The 15,020-nt window shown below is 34.9% G+C and overlaps 1 protein-coding gene and 1 pseudogene across 5 annotated transcripts in view; both read right to left on the bottom strand.

Moving 5' to 3' along the window:
* Window positions 1–15,020, bottom strand: part of Mkln1 (muskelin 1) — a 329,639-nt gene that overhangs the window by 44,707 nt on the left and 269,912 nt on the right. For all 5 annotated transcript variants that reach the window (XM_048786923.1, XM_048786922.1, XM_048786921.1 and 2 more), the window contains 2 exons: window positions 11,044–11,265; window positions 8,589–8,718 (listed from right to left, as the gene is read on the bottom strand). In XM_048786923.1, the coding sequence (XP_048642880.1) occupies window positions 8,589–8,718; window positions 11,044–11,265 (352 nt within the window). The remainder of the gene's footprint in view (window positions 1–8,588; window positions 8,719–11,043; window positions 11,266–15,020) is intronic.
* On the bottom strand, window positions 3,116–8,579 carry LOC125611640 (annotated as a pseudogene).

Below are 15,020 nucleotides of genomic sequence, written 5' to 3' on the forward strand. Positions count from 1 at the left end.
CCCCAGCCCCTTAAAAGAACTTTTTATGCCTTACAAAGTAAGTAGTAATCTAGTACGATCAAATAAAATGCAAATGTACTTTTTAAAGTGAAGTAATTTCATGGAAGAACAGTACATCATAGTTTTGATATGAGGTTTTCTGAATCCAGTATGCTTTTTGGGAGACCTACAGTCCTCTTTAAGAAATCCTGAATAAAGTATGTTTATTGCTCAGAGGTTTTCACAGGTTTGAAAAACAAGAGTCAAGATTATATTGCCAGGGGCTGGGGCTGGGGCTCAGTGGTAGAGCACTTGCCTAGCATGTGTGAGGCACTGGGTTCCAACCTCAGTACCACATAAAATATAGTTTAAAAAAGATAATCAGAAAAAAAAACCCACTGAGGGGAAAAAAAGATTATATTGCCAGATGATACCAATGATTGTGTTAACAATTATGGCTAGAGCCATATACTTTAATTTCTAACCTGGACTTAAGGAGTTACAGAAGAATTTAAGATGACAGCTATCTACAAGCTAAAAGAAGAGAACATGAGTTAACTGTATTTTGAATGTAGGAAGGAAAGCTGGGGAGAACTGAATGAGGGAAAGTCCAAAAGCAAGAAAATGTATATTAACTATAAAAATTTAATATTTTATAGTGATCATGAAGGAAGAGTTGGTAGAAGAGAGGATGGAGAAATCAAGAATGGGACTGAAGAACTAAGTTGGGGCCTGTCATGACTGAGTCAGGCTGAGTTTAGACTTAATCCTGAAGGCAAGCACAAATGATTAAACGATTTAAAGCAAGAAAGAAAAACCACCAGTTGTGTTTTTAAAAAAATATATTTTCTGATCTTAATTACCACTCATCAAAAGATAAGGTCAATTTATTTCCTTTTCCTCTCCATACATAACGATAAACTTCTTGAAAATAGAGCGCTTGTTCCAAGCTGCTTACCTACTGCTTATTAGCTTACTGTCTGGCATCTAACAGTTGGCCAAAAATATCTATTGAATAAATGTGAAGGCATATGGTTCTATTCTTAATAGGTAAAACAGAACAGCTGTATTGTACATGCAATATGGGGAATGGGTTGGGGAAGATATGGAGTATGCAACAATAGAATGACTAGAGTCAAACCAAATAGGCAATAATGTCCAAACTAGTACACAGTGAAACAGCAATGCTAACAGATGGAGTAAAACTGACATGACTTGATAGTTACTGGACAGATCAGTATTACCTGAGGATAGTATTGATATCCTCTTGAGAAAACTAAGACATGTAACAACAACAGCAACTCAAACTTGAGAGTTAATCCATCTCCACTCCCAAAATTCCTTAAATTATAATTCTGGTAATTTACAAATGTAGAAACAAAGTCTGAGACCTTGGGTAATTTGCCTAAAGTGTCTCGACTAACAGGCTCTGGAACAATACAGGGCAATATATCATAGTTCTGATAACTGAAATAGGTCCTGGAAAGCTAGAATAGTGGTTCTCCTAGAATCCTCTAGGAGAGAGAAAGGGAAGAAGAAGAGGGAAAAGGGTAAAAGGAAAGGGAGAAGAAAGGAAGGGAAGGAAAACAGAAAAGGAATGAGATAGAAATGAACAGGGGAAAAAAAAGGAAGACAAGAAAGTAATTTCAGTTTCACTCTAATATATCAACAGAGCCACTGAAGTTCCTCAATTCCAAGTATAACTGTAACAGTTTTGTGGGAGGGGATTTCCAATTAATCCTATGGATGCTCAACTCTGTCATAAAAATCTTCAGTATAACACCCATTATACACATAGCCCTTGATCAGTGCAACTCAATGAAAACTATCAAAATTAACCACTTGGAAAATGTATACCTAGACAATAGAGTGGTATTTTCAGAACAAATCAGATCAAGACACTGACATTAAACCTTTCTAACACTTTCTAATTTATTTAGAAACAGAACAAAATTTTAGGCATGTATACAAGACCCTCATATCTATATCTCTAATCTCATTTCATACCAACATTCCTCCTTTGCACCAGCCCATCTGTTTCTGGAACATATCAACTTCTTTTCTACTTCAGGAACTCTGCTCTTAGTTCTTCATGTGGTTCTTCCTCATTTTCTACTTCTCATCCTAAATCTTAAAGAGTACCTCCTCAGACATGGTTTACTAACCTACTCTATCTAAATGAAACCTCAATGTTACTCATTACCATAGCATCTAATTATTTTCTTTACAGTACTTTAAACACCACTGTAGGTTTTTTCCACAAGAATGTGAATCCTCTGAGAGAATTTCATTCCCTAGGTCCACAGTTGACTCCCAAATGCCTGAAATAATACTTTCCATACAGAAGACAATGAACTATGTGGGAAAGGAGGGAATAAGAAAGACAAACCTAGATACTAGCAGAATTAAATTATTACACTGTGGTGCATCTCACCATAAACCATTTAAAAATTGAATATTGCACAGGAAAAATGGTGATTCCGATTTTAGAAAAGGTGATTATAGTAGTAATTAGGGAATGAGTCCACTTGTCTTTTCTACTAATAACTCTGGTTCATGGTAATAAAACCAGAATGATGAAAAAAATTACAATTTAATGTAAATTTAAAAATACAGTAGGGCTGGGGTTGCAGCTCAGTGGTAGAGCCGCTTGCCTAGCATGTGTGAGGCACTGGGTTTGAATTCTCAGCACCACATACAAATAAATAAAAATAAAGGTCTATTGACACCTAAAAAAAAAAATACAGAAGACAAAAATTACACCAGATTTTATATAATAAATAATTCTGTCAAAGATTATGCCTTATGCCAAAATGTTAATAGTTTATCTTGGATGGTTTGATAATTTTTATTGGTATCATTGTATATTTTAAAAATTCTCTACAATATTATTATTTGTAGAATCACAACAAAAACTGCAAAAAAAAGAACAAGTACCATACTTTGTTAATTCTAAAACTAGCGATAACTATGACTAAAGCATTCAAATAAACAATTTTGCAAACTACTAATTACATATAACTCATTTAAAATTTTTTTCAGATGATAACCATTAAAGCCTACTTACTTTAGATTTTTTTTTTTAACTACTATTCTGCCATTATCACAGTTAGCAGTTTTTTTGTTTTTTTTTTTCCTAATGTTGAAAAATACAGTTCAGAATGGCAGGAAAAAATACCCTCTTTCCATTATATCCTAAACTTCTAAATTCAATTCTCATTGTGTAATGCTGAATATATTACTTAACCTCAATAATTTCAATTTTCCAACTTGTAAATAACACCAACAATTGAAGATATTCTGGCATCCCCAACATTGTCTAAATAAAGAGTAGTCATTATTATCCATGAGAATATTATCTACTAGCTAGACTATCAGCACTTTGAAATATTATGATCTCCTTGTTTCACAACTGCACCCAAGTCTAACACTGAGCCAGCACATTTGTTCTATCAATTACTATTCACTATCTTTTTCAGTGAGAGCTATGGTCAGAACTGTAGGAGTCTTACCACTCTACTCCTAATTATTCTAATGGAAAGTTTAAAAAAACCAACCCCTTTCTCTCTCTCTCTGTGATGCTGGGAATCTAAATTAACTCTTAAAAGCCAGAAGAAGTCAAAGATTAAATCAGATGCCTCCACACTATCTTATGGCAACAGAAAATAAACGAATTAAAAAAAAAAAAGATAGTTTTAAACAGGGTAATGTTACTAGCCATTTAGATCCATACTTCTAAATCATATATGCTGAAGTTACTATTTTAGACATCACCTAATGACTTCCCGTTTTAGTAGACGAAGATTTGTATGACACTTACACCTTCCCACTAAATTTTAATCCCTTTCGTGGTTAAACTTATTGGAGTTTTTGCACAATTATGGTTAGAGAAATACTACTCACTTGCACAGCTAATAAATTTACTGTGATGATGTCCCCTTTCTTACAATTGTTTTCCTTTTTTGTGTGTGTGTTCCTGTCTTTTCTCAGATAATGCTAATTACCTAATTACCTTTTTATTCCAAAAGCTTAAGCACATCTTTTAGTCTACTTTTGTCTAGAAACCTCATATTTTTTTCCTTCCCCAAATCAAATGGCTGTCCCTGTTACACAACAGGTGAAAATATCTCAATTTAGGACATTCTAAAACTTTACTTTGGCTTCCTGTTTTGATAAAAGACCAAGGCCAGGCACAAAGGCTGACAATTGGTGGACAACAGAAGTAAACTTCAATGGTTCATAAATCTATCATGACTCATTCCACAGTTTCAGGACCTTTTTGTTTTTTGGCATCTTCCTCTTTTCAAATTCCTCCTAGATGGTGGTACCCAGCTGTGCAGGAGACATGGTAACACAACTCCTGCACTCTAAAGAGCAGCAATCTTCTCTTTAGTTCCACTATTTCCTCCAGCAATAATTGCTTCTACAGGAACCATTCTCCTGCCTGGAGGCAGTTAAAACAGCAATGAAGGACACTACAGGCTTGGCATTTGGAACTGAATTATGTTTTTTTCAAAAATTCTGCAGCATTTTCTTCTGCATTACCACCAATTCAACAACCAATACGATGTCTTTTGTGGTTGAATCATTCAAAAGGATTTTAAGGCAGTCAATAAAACTGGTTCCATTAAAGGATCACCCCCAATGCCAACACATAAAGATTGCCCCAATCCAACTTGTGTTGTTTGGTGTGCTTCATAAGCCAGGATGCCAGATTTGGACACAATACCTTTTCCTCCTTTCTTGTGAATATGGCCAGGCATGATGCCAATTTTGAATTCTCCAGGGCAGTTTGGCCCAATTAGCTTTGTTTTTCCCTGGTTTAACAGTTTGTGCTTGAACCTTACCATATTCTGTTGTGGAATACCTTCAGTAATGCACACAACCAAGGACAGTTCTGCTGCAATAGCTTCATCAATGGCCACAGCAGCAAAAGAAGGAGGGACATACATGACAGAAGCTGTTGCTCCTGTCTGTTCTTTGGCCTCCTTCACAGTATTAAAGGCAGGTAAATCCAGATGTGCCTTGCCTCCTTTCCCTGGAGTGGTTCCTCCACTGAGTTTGGTGCCATAGTCCAATGCCTGCAGGCTATCTATGAAAGGTGCCCTGCTTACCTGTGAAACCCTGGCAAACAACCTTTGTATTTTTATCACCATAGAGATGTCTCTAGGAAGCTATACTGGAACAATGCTAAATTGCATTCTGTTGCAGCAGAAAGGCACATGACAGCAGGCAAGTGGCAGCCAGGCAGCTGCTGCCAGAGGCCATGGTTGCGGTCCCAACTGCAGTGGCTCTATAAACCTCATTTTTGGTAAGGAAAAAAAAGGTCTATTCTCTGTTATCCTGCACTAGTTTGAACTGGATACTCATTAAGTTCACTGTGCAAGTGTCATCTTGGGATGCCCCTTTGTTGCTTTCCTGTATTGGATCTTCTTTTTCCCAGCTCCTATGTTTTCTTTTTGCTACTTTTATTGATTTTTATTAGTGTATAAGGTGTACTAACATCCCAAGAAAGACTGCTTAAGACACCACTAACTGCATGATTCAATAGCCATTTCCAAACCACTACCCCCAGTGTACTACATGAAGACTGGAAATGCTAAATACTTGCTTTCCTAGACTTACTGAAGCAAGGTCTCACAGTTCTAGTCAATGAAATAAATGTATGCAGAGTACCACAAGGAGTTTGCTGGGCACGTTTTGCTTTGTTTCTTTCTTTTCTTACCTGGAACAAAGGAATTATGTTTGAGGTAGTTCACACAACTTGCTGGCATGAGGCTACAGCTTCATGTTAAAGAAGAGCATAATAGAAACTGTTGAATCACTACATTAATACCTGACGATCTAACTCTGGATTTCTTATTCTGTGAGAGAAATGATTCTATAATTGTTTAAGCCACTGTTTAATGGCTTTTCTTTACTTCCCCTTCTACTCCCAACTGGGAATGAACCCAGGGTCACTTTACCACTAAGCTACATGCCAAATTCTTTTTATTTTCAGACAGGGTCAACCTCCTGCCTCAATCCCCTGAGTTGCAGGGATTATAAAGCATGTGCCACCAGGCCTAGCATTTAAAGGATTTTTCTATTACTAGGAGGAAAACATATTTCACTGATCAACCTTGCATGTATGAAAATAATACTTTTCCCTTTTGTTTTACTGTTTGTCTAGAAATAGAATTCCAAGTTGATGATAATTTTCTCTCAAAATTTTCAAGAATGTAGTTTCCCCTTATCTTATAGCTTCTAATGTTGCTGAGAATTTCTATCGTTGTTAAGTCCTGTTCCTTTGAACCTCATTTTGCTCTAGAAACTTTTAAGAACTTCTCTTTATACCAGATAAGTGGAACTGCACAATGCATAATGATATGACTTCACGGTAAGAGGACTTCATGAATTTATTCATTAAATTCAGTTTACTGACTTCTGTAGGAGAACACTTATAATCTGGAGGTCAATAGTTTTTAATTTGAGGAAAATTTTTTTTTTTTTTTTTTAGAGAGAGAATTTTTTTTTAATATTTATTTTTTAGTTTTTTTTGGCGGACACAACATCTTTTTTTGTATGTGGTGCTGAGGATCGAACCCGGGCCGCACGCATGCCAGGCGAGCGCTACCGCTTGAGCCACATCCCCAGCCCCGGAAAATTTCTATTATTATTTTAGTCTCTTACATTCTTTTTGCTCACTGAAGAAAAAGTGGATTTTCTGGATTGATTGTTTTTTGGTGTGTGTGGGGAGGTACTCGCGGTTGAGCCTAGAGGTGCTTTACCACTGAGCTACATCCCCACCACTTTTTATTCTGAGACAGGGTCTTGTTTAGTTGCTTAGGGCCTTGCTAAGTTGCTGAGGCTGGCCTTAAACTTGTAATCCTCCTGCCTCAGCCTCCCAAGGCACTGGGATTATAGATATGGGTCATGGTGCCTGGCTAGATTGATTTTTTTCTCTAATTTAAGGGAGATTTCTTTCTATTAATCTCAACAATGTTTCTACTTTTTTTATTCTAGCAAAACAAATTCCTTAAAAGCTATTTTTCATCTATCTCTGATTGCATCCTATTATAATTTAATGGTTATAATATCTTTTTCTCTAAGGTGATCTTGATTATTTTTTATTTACTGTGTCCTGCTCATTATTTCAGATTTGTTTAGGTTTTGTCTTTCTCTCATGGGCAAGGTCCTACCCAGATGTCTAACAAACTGTGTGGCAAAAGTGAAGAAATAAAAACTTAATAGAAATCTGTGTTCACACAGCCCAGTATTCCTAAAGTAGGCAACACTTTAGGAATACTGGGCTGTGAACCCAGCCACTGTGTTGGGAACTGGACATCAAGATTAACCAATTTATTAGTTGTAGTAGTGAAGATAAATCTCTAGAGGGTGAACCTCTTGCTTTCTGTCTAGCAGAAAAGATTGGAGTAGAGTCCTCCAGTCAAACTACTCCACAGGTAGTTTTTAAACTTTAGTTTTTTTTAGCTTCTTCTTGGTGCTATCTTCTATTTATAGAAGAATATTTTTAAAGGTGTTTCTTCTTTAATATGAACAATTTCAAGAAAAAGATATTTTTTCTAGTTTTGGCTCTGTTTTAGAAGACTAATCAACATAGTATCCAGAAATGATATACTTAAGACAGGTGTTTTTATCCCCATTTTATCCATATTCAAACAACCAGCAATTTAAAAATCTATGTTGTAGGGCTGGGGATATGTCTCAGTTGGTAGAGTACTTGCCTTGCATGCACAAAGCCCTGGGTTCAATCTCAGCTCCCCCCACACACAAAATAATAATAATTATAGACACACACACACACACACACACACACACACACATATGCAATTTAAACCACTGGGCTTGATCAAAGCCATTCTATTGGGTATAGAAATCACAGGTAAATCAGCTATTATGTAGAGTAACCATAAACTATCAAAACAAGACACTTTTGAGAGTACAAAGGGAACTATTAATAATTATGACAGGGGCTGGGTTATGGCTCAGCAGTAGAGTACTTGCCTCTTACATGTGAGGCACTGGGTTCGAGCCTCAGCACCACATAAAAATAAATAAAGATATTGTGTTCATGTGTAACCAAAAAAAAAATTTTAAAAATAATTATGACAGGGCAACATGCATAAACTGGGCAAACCAGTTACCCTATCACTAGGCTAATAACTTCTTAGATACTAAGCTTATAAACTTATCAGATGTTACCAATAACATGAATCTTCCCTCAGAACAAAGGTATTTCCTACTATGCTACTATCTAATCTATAGATCACTACAGTGAAAACAGAAAGTAGAAAGAATTAGCAAATATAAAATATTACAGTTTTTAAGATATTGCTTCTTGCAATAACCCTCTCCCCCCATAAGTGTGCATATACCCACACACACACAAATTGCTGTAGAAAGTCATATGTCTTTCTGCTTGAATAAAATAACAATAGTTATTCACATATTTTAAAAAAGATTTAGGGAGTTTCTTCCTCTTACTCAGAATTATTTCAATAAAAAATAGAGAAAGGGTTAAGGATGGTTTAAAAAAAATGGGTTAGAGTTTTCTACCTAAAGTAGTTAAGGCATGAGATAGGAAATCAATCCCTAAATGCTCTTACCCATCCCAGAGTCTTTCTTGGTGCCATCTGATATTATGTCTACATGATCAGAGTCCACATCATAACTAAAGAAATCATTTAAATAGGTCTTTGATCGCTGGCCTCCAAATACATATAAGCAACGATTTTTCTGAAAAAGAAAGGGACAAAGAAGGGAGAAATATGTCACTTCTGTGAAGAATTCAGAATGGGTCTTTTAAAATTTAAATCACTACAAATGTAGTTTATGATAGATCCCATGCAGTGAAGAACCATGCTGGAATAAAGAGCAAAGAGAAGTCTTTCTACATACTGCTAAGAGATGACCTCAAGGATATCCTGTTAATGTAAAAAGGCAAGGTGCTAAATAATGTACACAGGTTGTTGCCTTTGTGTAAGAAACAACAAGTAATATCTGTATATGTATGAGAGAGACAGCAAGAGAAAGAGAGAGAGAGAGAGAGAGAGAGAGAGAGAGAATGCAAGCGCACACTGTATGCTTCAACTGTGTGTATGTGTTCATTTGCTGCTGCTTCTTTTTTTTTTTTAAACAAAGGAAGGAGAAACCAAAACCTAATAAAGGATAGTTATTTACAGGGAAATGATCAGAGCTCCTTTTTAATTCCTATCCAGAAAACAGGGATAAAAACCAGATCTCTCACTTGTATGTACCAGCCTCCAGAATTATCTATGAGAAATAAACTTCTGTTGTTAAAATGCCACTCAGAAAACAAAAACAAAAAAACAAAACACAAAAAATCCAAGATCTCACAGCCAGGTGTGGTGGTGCACACCTGTATTTCTAGTTACTCCAAAGCCTGAGGGCAGAAGGAAGGTTATAAGTTCAACGCCAGGCTGATCCGTCTCAAAATAAAACCAAAAAAGAATGTAGCTCTGATAGAGTTTAATCAGATATAAGTGGCCCTGGGTCAATCCCAAATACCAGGTTGGGAAGGGAACCCTGAAAAACAAATAAAAGATCTCTCCAAAAAGTATCTTGACTTATGGTTTTGACTCTAGTACTGTGTATACGTTATTATTTACTCAGAACACAAAAACAAAAACCTCTGAAATTTGAAGAAAGAAAAAAAAAAACTTATCTGTACATAATGATCTGACCAAATGGAAACATCACTATACTGAGACAGTATTATCTGTAGTGCTTTTTAAAATATATAATTTTTTTGGCTAGTCATTCCTATTGTGCTAAATCCTAAACTGAAAAATAATCAGAAAGCAATCTCAAACAGTTCTCAGAAATTTTTGTTGTTAGCTTCATTATTCTGAAAATTGTTATAGATAAAGCAAGTAATACAGTATTGTTGCACGAAGCAGGTTTTAACCTTAAAACATACACAGGTACAAAATCAAAATCATTAAGTGAAAGAAAACAATTTTCAATTGGAAGATTTAAAAAATATATATTTTCAACCCATGGATGGTTTAATCTTAGAATGCAGAACTCATGGATATGACAACTATATTAAAATAAAATACCTGAGATCTGCTATGTAACCCATTAAGTTCCAAGTTTTCAATTCTGCAAATATTTCAATAAAATTGACAAAGGTACGCTAAAACAGGTAAAAATCATAATCTAGAGTTTACATAAATTATTAATCTTCATATTATAATTATAGTGTTAATATTGTAACTATATTCTTAGTTTTATAACTATATTAAATGTTATATACTATGTTTTAGGTATTTATAGGTGCTCCATATCTACGAAAATGGGACAAAATACTCAAGCACAATAAAATTTAAGAATAAAAATCAAAGGCATATCAAGGAATGAAATTAAATATGGGCAGAGTAGATATGTAAGAAATGAACAGAAGAGTATTAATTACTGTTGGAACTCATGAGTATACAGAAATTTATAATTATACTCTTCTCTCTACTTCAAGAGAGAGAACTTGTTTAAACTACATGTTAAAAGACACATATGAAATACTTTTTAATATTGTTTTAAAACTGTCCTTAAAATAAAGACTAACATTTCCTTAAAACATTTGAAAAAATTAAAGTCTAAATTCTGGTTTTACTGATAAATTTTAATTCTAATTCTATAAAATCAATTCCTAATTCTTTGTACTTAATGGAGAGTAGTAAAGGTTTTCCCTGTGCTATGAGAACAGATAAAAATATTGCCCTTCTAATTACTAAAAGTGAGTACAAAGTCATAAGAAAGGGAAAGAGCTCTACTATCTAGATAAGCAATAAAATTAGACATAAAATTGTGTAGATTAGTATTCAGGTAACAGCTATTTAGGAGTTACTAGGTTGATGGAAAGAGTCTCAAATAATTTTGTTAAAGGAAATTTCATTTTTCTCTATCGTTGCTACAACTAATCACTTATTTCTAGAAAATTAAAAGCTTTGTCCTCTTAGTGAAGATTTAGATTTAACCACTTCTTTTCCTACAAAAATATACACGACAAAATAACACAATAGAAGCACAGAATATTCTTACTGAGTGGAATAGCATGCAGTGTCCTATGCGAGACTGGATGTCCTCAGGCCCAGCATTACAGGAGTCCTCTCGAAGAAGTTTCCAGGTTTGACATTGACAGTTGAAAGCAAACAACCCACTGAATTGTGGTTCACTGGCTCTGCTGTCATCTACGCTGCCATTACATGTCAAAATTCTACCACCAAAGGTGTAGATCATATGTTTTTCTGAGTCCATACACATCTATCAGAACAAGACAACAGATAAAATTGTTTTAGCTTCTTCTTGACATATGTGCCCAAATGAAACCAATGTGTGTGTGCAGTTTTACATTCTCAAACAATGACCACCACCACCTGAATTTGTCCTTAATGACACTAAACACCACCCCTGCCTATCATATGAACATACTGCAACTGTTTACAGCCTGGCAGAGATTCAGGATAAGAGTTATAAATACCTTTCCAGGTTTGCATTTGTACCAGTGAAAATAAAGCATGTTGAGTCAAAGAACTTTCTGCTTTCTTTAAACTGCATAATTTTAAAAAAATTTTTTTAGTTGTTGATAGACCTTTATTTTATTTATTTATATGTGGTGCTGAGAATCAGACCCAGAGCCTCACACATGCCAAGCAAGTGCGCTACTGCTGAGCCACAGCCACAGCCCCCAAACTACATAATTTTTATCAATGAACACAATATGTTCATTTATTCCTAAGAGTGAACACTAATCATACTCTATGGGAAAATAGAAATCATACCCTCATTTTTATCCTCCTTACAGAAATTCCCTTCTTCCTGTTCTAGGCAACCTATTAATATTGCTTCAATTTAATAAGATAGCATATATGCAAATCAGAGTGATACAGCTAACTTCAGTCCTGCATTTATTTTATAAAACTTTAAATTTAATTCTCTTTGAATTAAGCCATGTAATTCATATTCAAAAGCCAATCTTGATGCTTCCATTCTTTCAATTGAAGATTACAGCTTTTCATAAAAATATGTGAGAAACAGCCATTTGTCACAACAGTAAGAATCAAATTCTATTTCAAAGAATATATAAGTCTAAGTTGGAAGTTAGGATGTTAAACACAGTGACATTTATAAAGAATAAATTAGGGCTGGGGATATAGCTCAATTGGTTGAGTGCTTGCCTCACATGTACAGGGCCATGGGTTCAATCTCCAGGGTCACACCCCCCCCAAAAAAAAAGAAAGAAAAAAGAATAAATCATGTACACAAAATGTGGTATGATTTTCCTAAAATACAAATACTGACCTTCAAGTATTCAATTTGCTCCTCCCACCAGATTGTTTTTGTCATTCATCTATTTTTGTATTTTTAACAAAAAGCTGTTTGAATAATTGTAAAGTTTTTTTAAAAAGTATTACTATAAAAAGAAAAGATTCTCTAGGGTAGGGCAGTGGCTCAGCGGTAGAGCATTCGCCTAGCATGTTTGAGGACCTGGGTTCAATCCTCAGCACCACATAAAACAATAAATAAATAGATAAGTAAAATAAAGGTATATAAAAAAAAGACTGTGAGAAGAAAATTTGTTTGTATTCTTTTTTTTTTTTTTTTTCAAAAATGAAAGAAAAGAGGGGCAGGGCTGTAGCTCAATGGCTAGCGTGCCTGCTTGGCATGTGGGAGGCACTGGGTTCGATCCTCAGCACCACATAAAAATAAACAAAAAAATGAAGGCATTCTGTCCTTCTACAACTCCAAAAATAAATAAATAGATAGACAGATAAGATAGAAAAAAAGGAGGGAGGGAGGGAGGGAGGGAGGGAGGAAGGAAGGAAGGAAGGGAGGAAGGAAGGGTCTAGCATCTCTTAATTTTACCTAATACTAAAAGTACCTGTCCTTATTTGCCATTTCCCAGGGTTCTTGACTTCCACAAATTAAGATGTAAATACTATTTTCCCAAGGGTGAAATCATAGTAATTCTGTTTGGAAAACTAAAGATGTCAAAGTTTTCATTTCACTGGCATTGCACAGAACATGTTCCTACTTTTTAATCTTAATTTATGATATCTTTAAAAACAATTCATACATTGCTGAAGACAATTCAGTTGGCCCCACTCAGATACTACACTCTGACTCAGGTGTCACTGAAGCTTGATCACATTACTCTATCCTAAGAACTTACTAAGGCCCAGCTCTCTAAATAACTGGAGATCATGCAGAAAATCTTGAGGGGCCCACATTAAGTGAGTTTGCTTCCATTTTCTTAAATTCACAGATACATACTAATGGCCAATCTCTGTTTACCAAGCCCTTATGATTCTATTTCATGTAGCTAAAAGGGGAGTGTTTCTTTTCTTTTGGTGATATTTAAGCTTAATTGGTCATAATTAATCTGATAATTGTAATCTTTCTTCAGATCTGGAAATTTTTGTTTTTTTTTCCTTGAGTACAACTTATTGAAATTTTTATTTCACTGACAAATATTTAATTCATAATTTTTTGATTTCTTTTATAGAACTACATCTTTCAGAACTACTTTAAAAATATCACTTTAAATTAGTTTTCTTCAATTTACTTCTAGCTATTTTCTTTGAGTTGGTACCCTTCTCTCATTAATTTTTCCCGAATAACTAGATTTGAGGGGTAGTCCTCTTTGTATCTGAAAATCCATATTTATAAAATCCATATTGCTATACTTTCTCAGGGGACTGGATAGGGAGAAGAGAGACAGGATGCTATGAAGGTTCTTCAGCAGCCAGTGCCCTTTGCTTTGTCTTTCCAGCCCTTAACATTAGATAATTATCACTGCCAAGTGCTTATTTCATCATACTGGAGAACACTCAGCTATTTAGTCACTAACTGATTATTTAATGTTTGCCCCACTATATAAACTTTGAAACTCAAGCTATGTCCTAGCTTTTGGTGCTATCTTAAGATGTCCTAGTTTCTTCTGGTTGAATCTGATCCTACCTGTTTTCTACCTTTCGGGAAAATTCCACAAATTTTTGAGGTTCTCTGAAGACACTGTTTTTCAACACTACTGCTAATGTATTCTTGTTATTTCAGAGAATACAATAAGGAAGACATTATGTAACTAATTAAAACAAATAAAAAAATAGAAAAATAGAAAAATAAATAAATCTATTCTCTTTCTTCTTAAAAAAAAAAAAAAGTATATGTTCAGCTTGCCAATGACCCAATTTGGTCCAGGGAGAATGTCATTGAGCTGAGATCTTTAATTCTTTTATTGAAATTTTTTCCTGCTACTTTGCTCTCCATTTTCTAGTAATTTCCTCAAAATGTTGCTATTCAATAGACATTTTGGTTTAATAAAAAATCTTTGGCTTACACTGTCTTTTCTTGAATATTTTCTTGATGTTGTTTTATTGTCTTTTGACATTTGCTATGTTGTAGTATAGGTATTGTCTCTCCAAAAGGCCCATGATTTAAAGGTTTAGTCTTCAGGGTGGTGCTACTGGGAGGTGTTATGAACCTTCAGGAGATGGTGCCTTATGGAAGGTTCCTGAGTCATTGGGGAGTGTGACCCCCAACAGTGATTCTGGGAGAACAACCCACCTTTTCTTTTGCTTCCTGGCTCATTATTGTAAGTAGTCTGCTTTGCCACATGTTCCTACCATGAAGTGCCATCCTTGCCAAGAGGCCCAAACAAAGACATCACCTTATCATAGACTAGAATCTACAGAACTGTGAGCCAAAATAAACTTTCTCTTTGTAAGTTAACTCTCCCAGTGAATGCAGATATAGAGAAATCTGTTATCAGTCTTATTTCAGTTCTTTTATAGGTGACTTCATCATTTTGTCTAGTGGCTAACATACAATCTCTTTGTCTTTTAAATCTAATGTTACTACTCTATGTCTTAGAGTTAAATGTCTGGGTCACTTTTCCCTAAATATAGTATGCACATCTGATATATAGAGAAAGTCATTCTTAACTACATTTTTTTTTAATGTTGTTCCAGTCCATTGTTTGATTTCTCCTTCCTTCCTTCCTTCCTTCCTCCCTCCCT

The sequence above is a fragment of the Marmota marmota genome, unplaced genomic scaffold (assembly GCF_001458135.2).
Source record: "Marmota marmota marmota unplaced genomic scaffold, marMar, whole genome shotgun sequence".
NCBI lineage: Eukaryota > Metazoa > Chordata > Mammalia > Rodentia > Sciuridae > Marmota > Marmota marmota.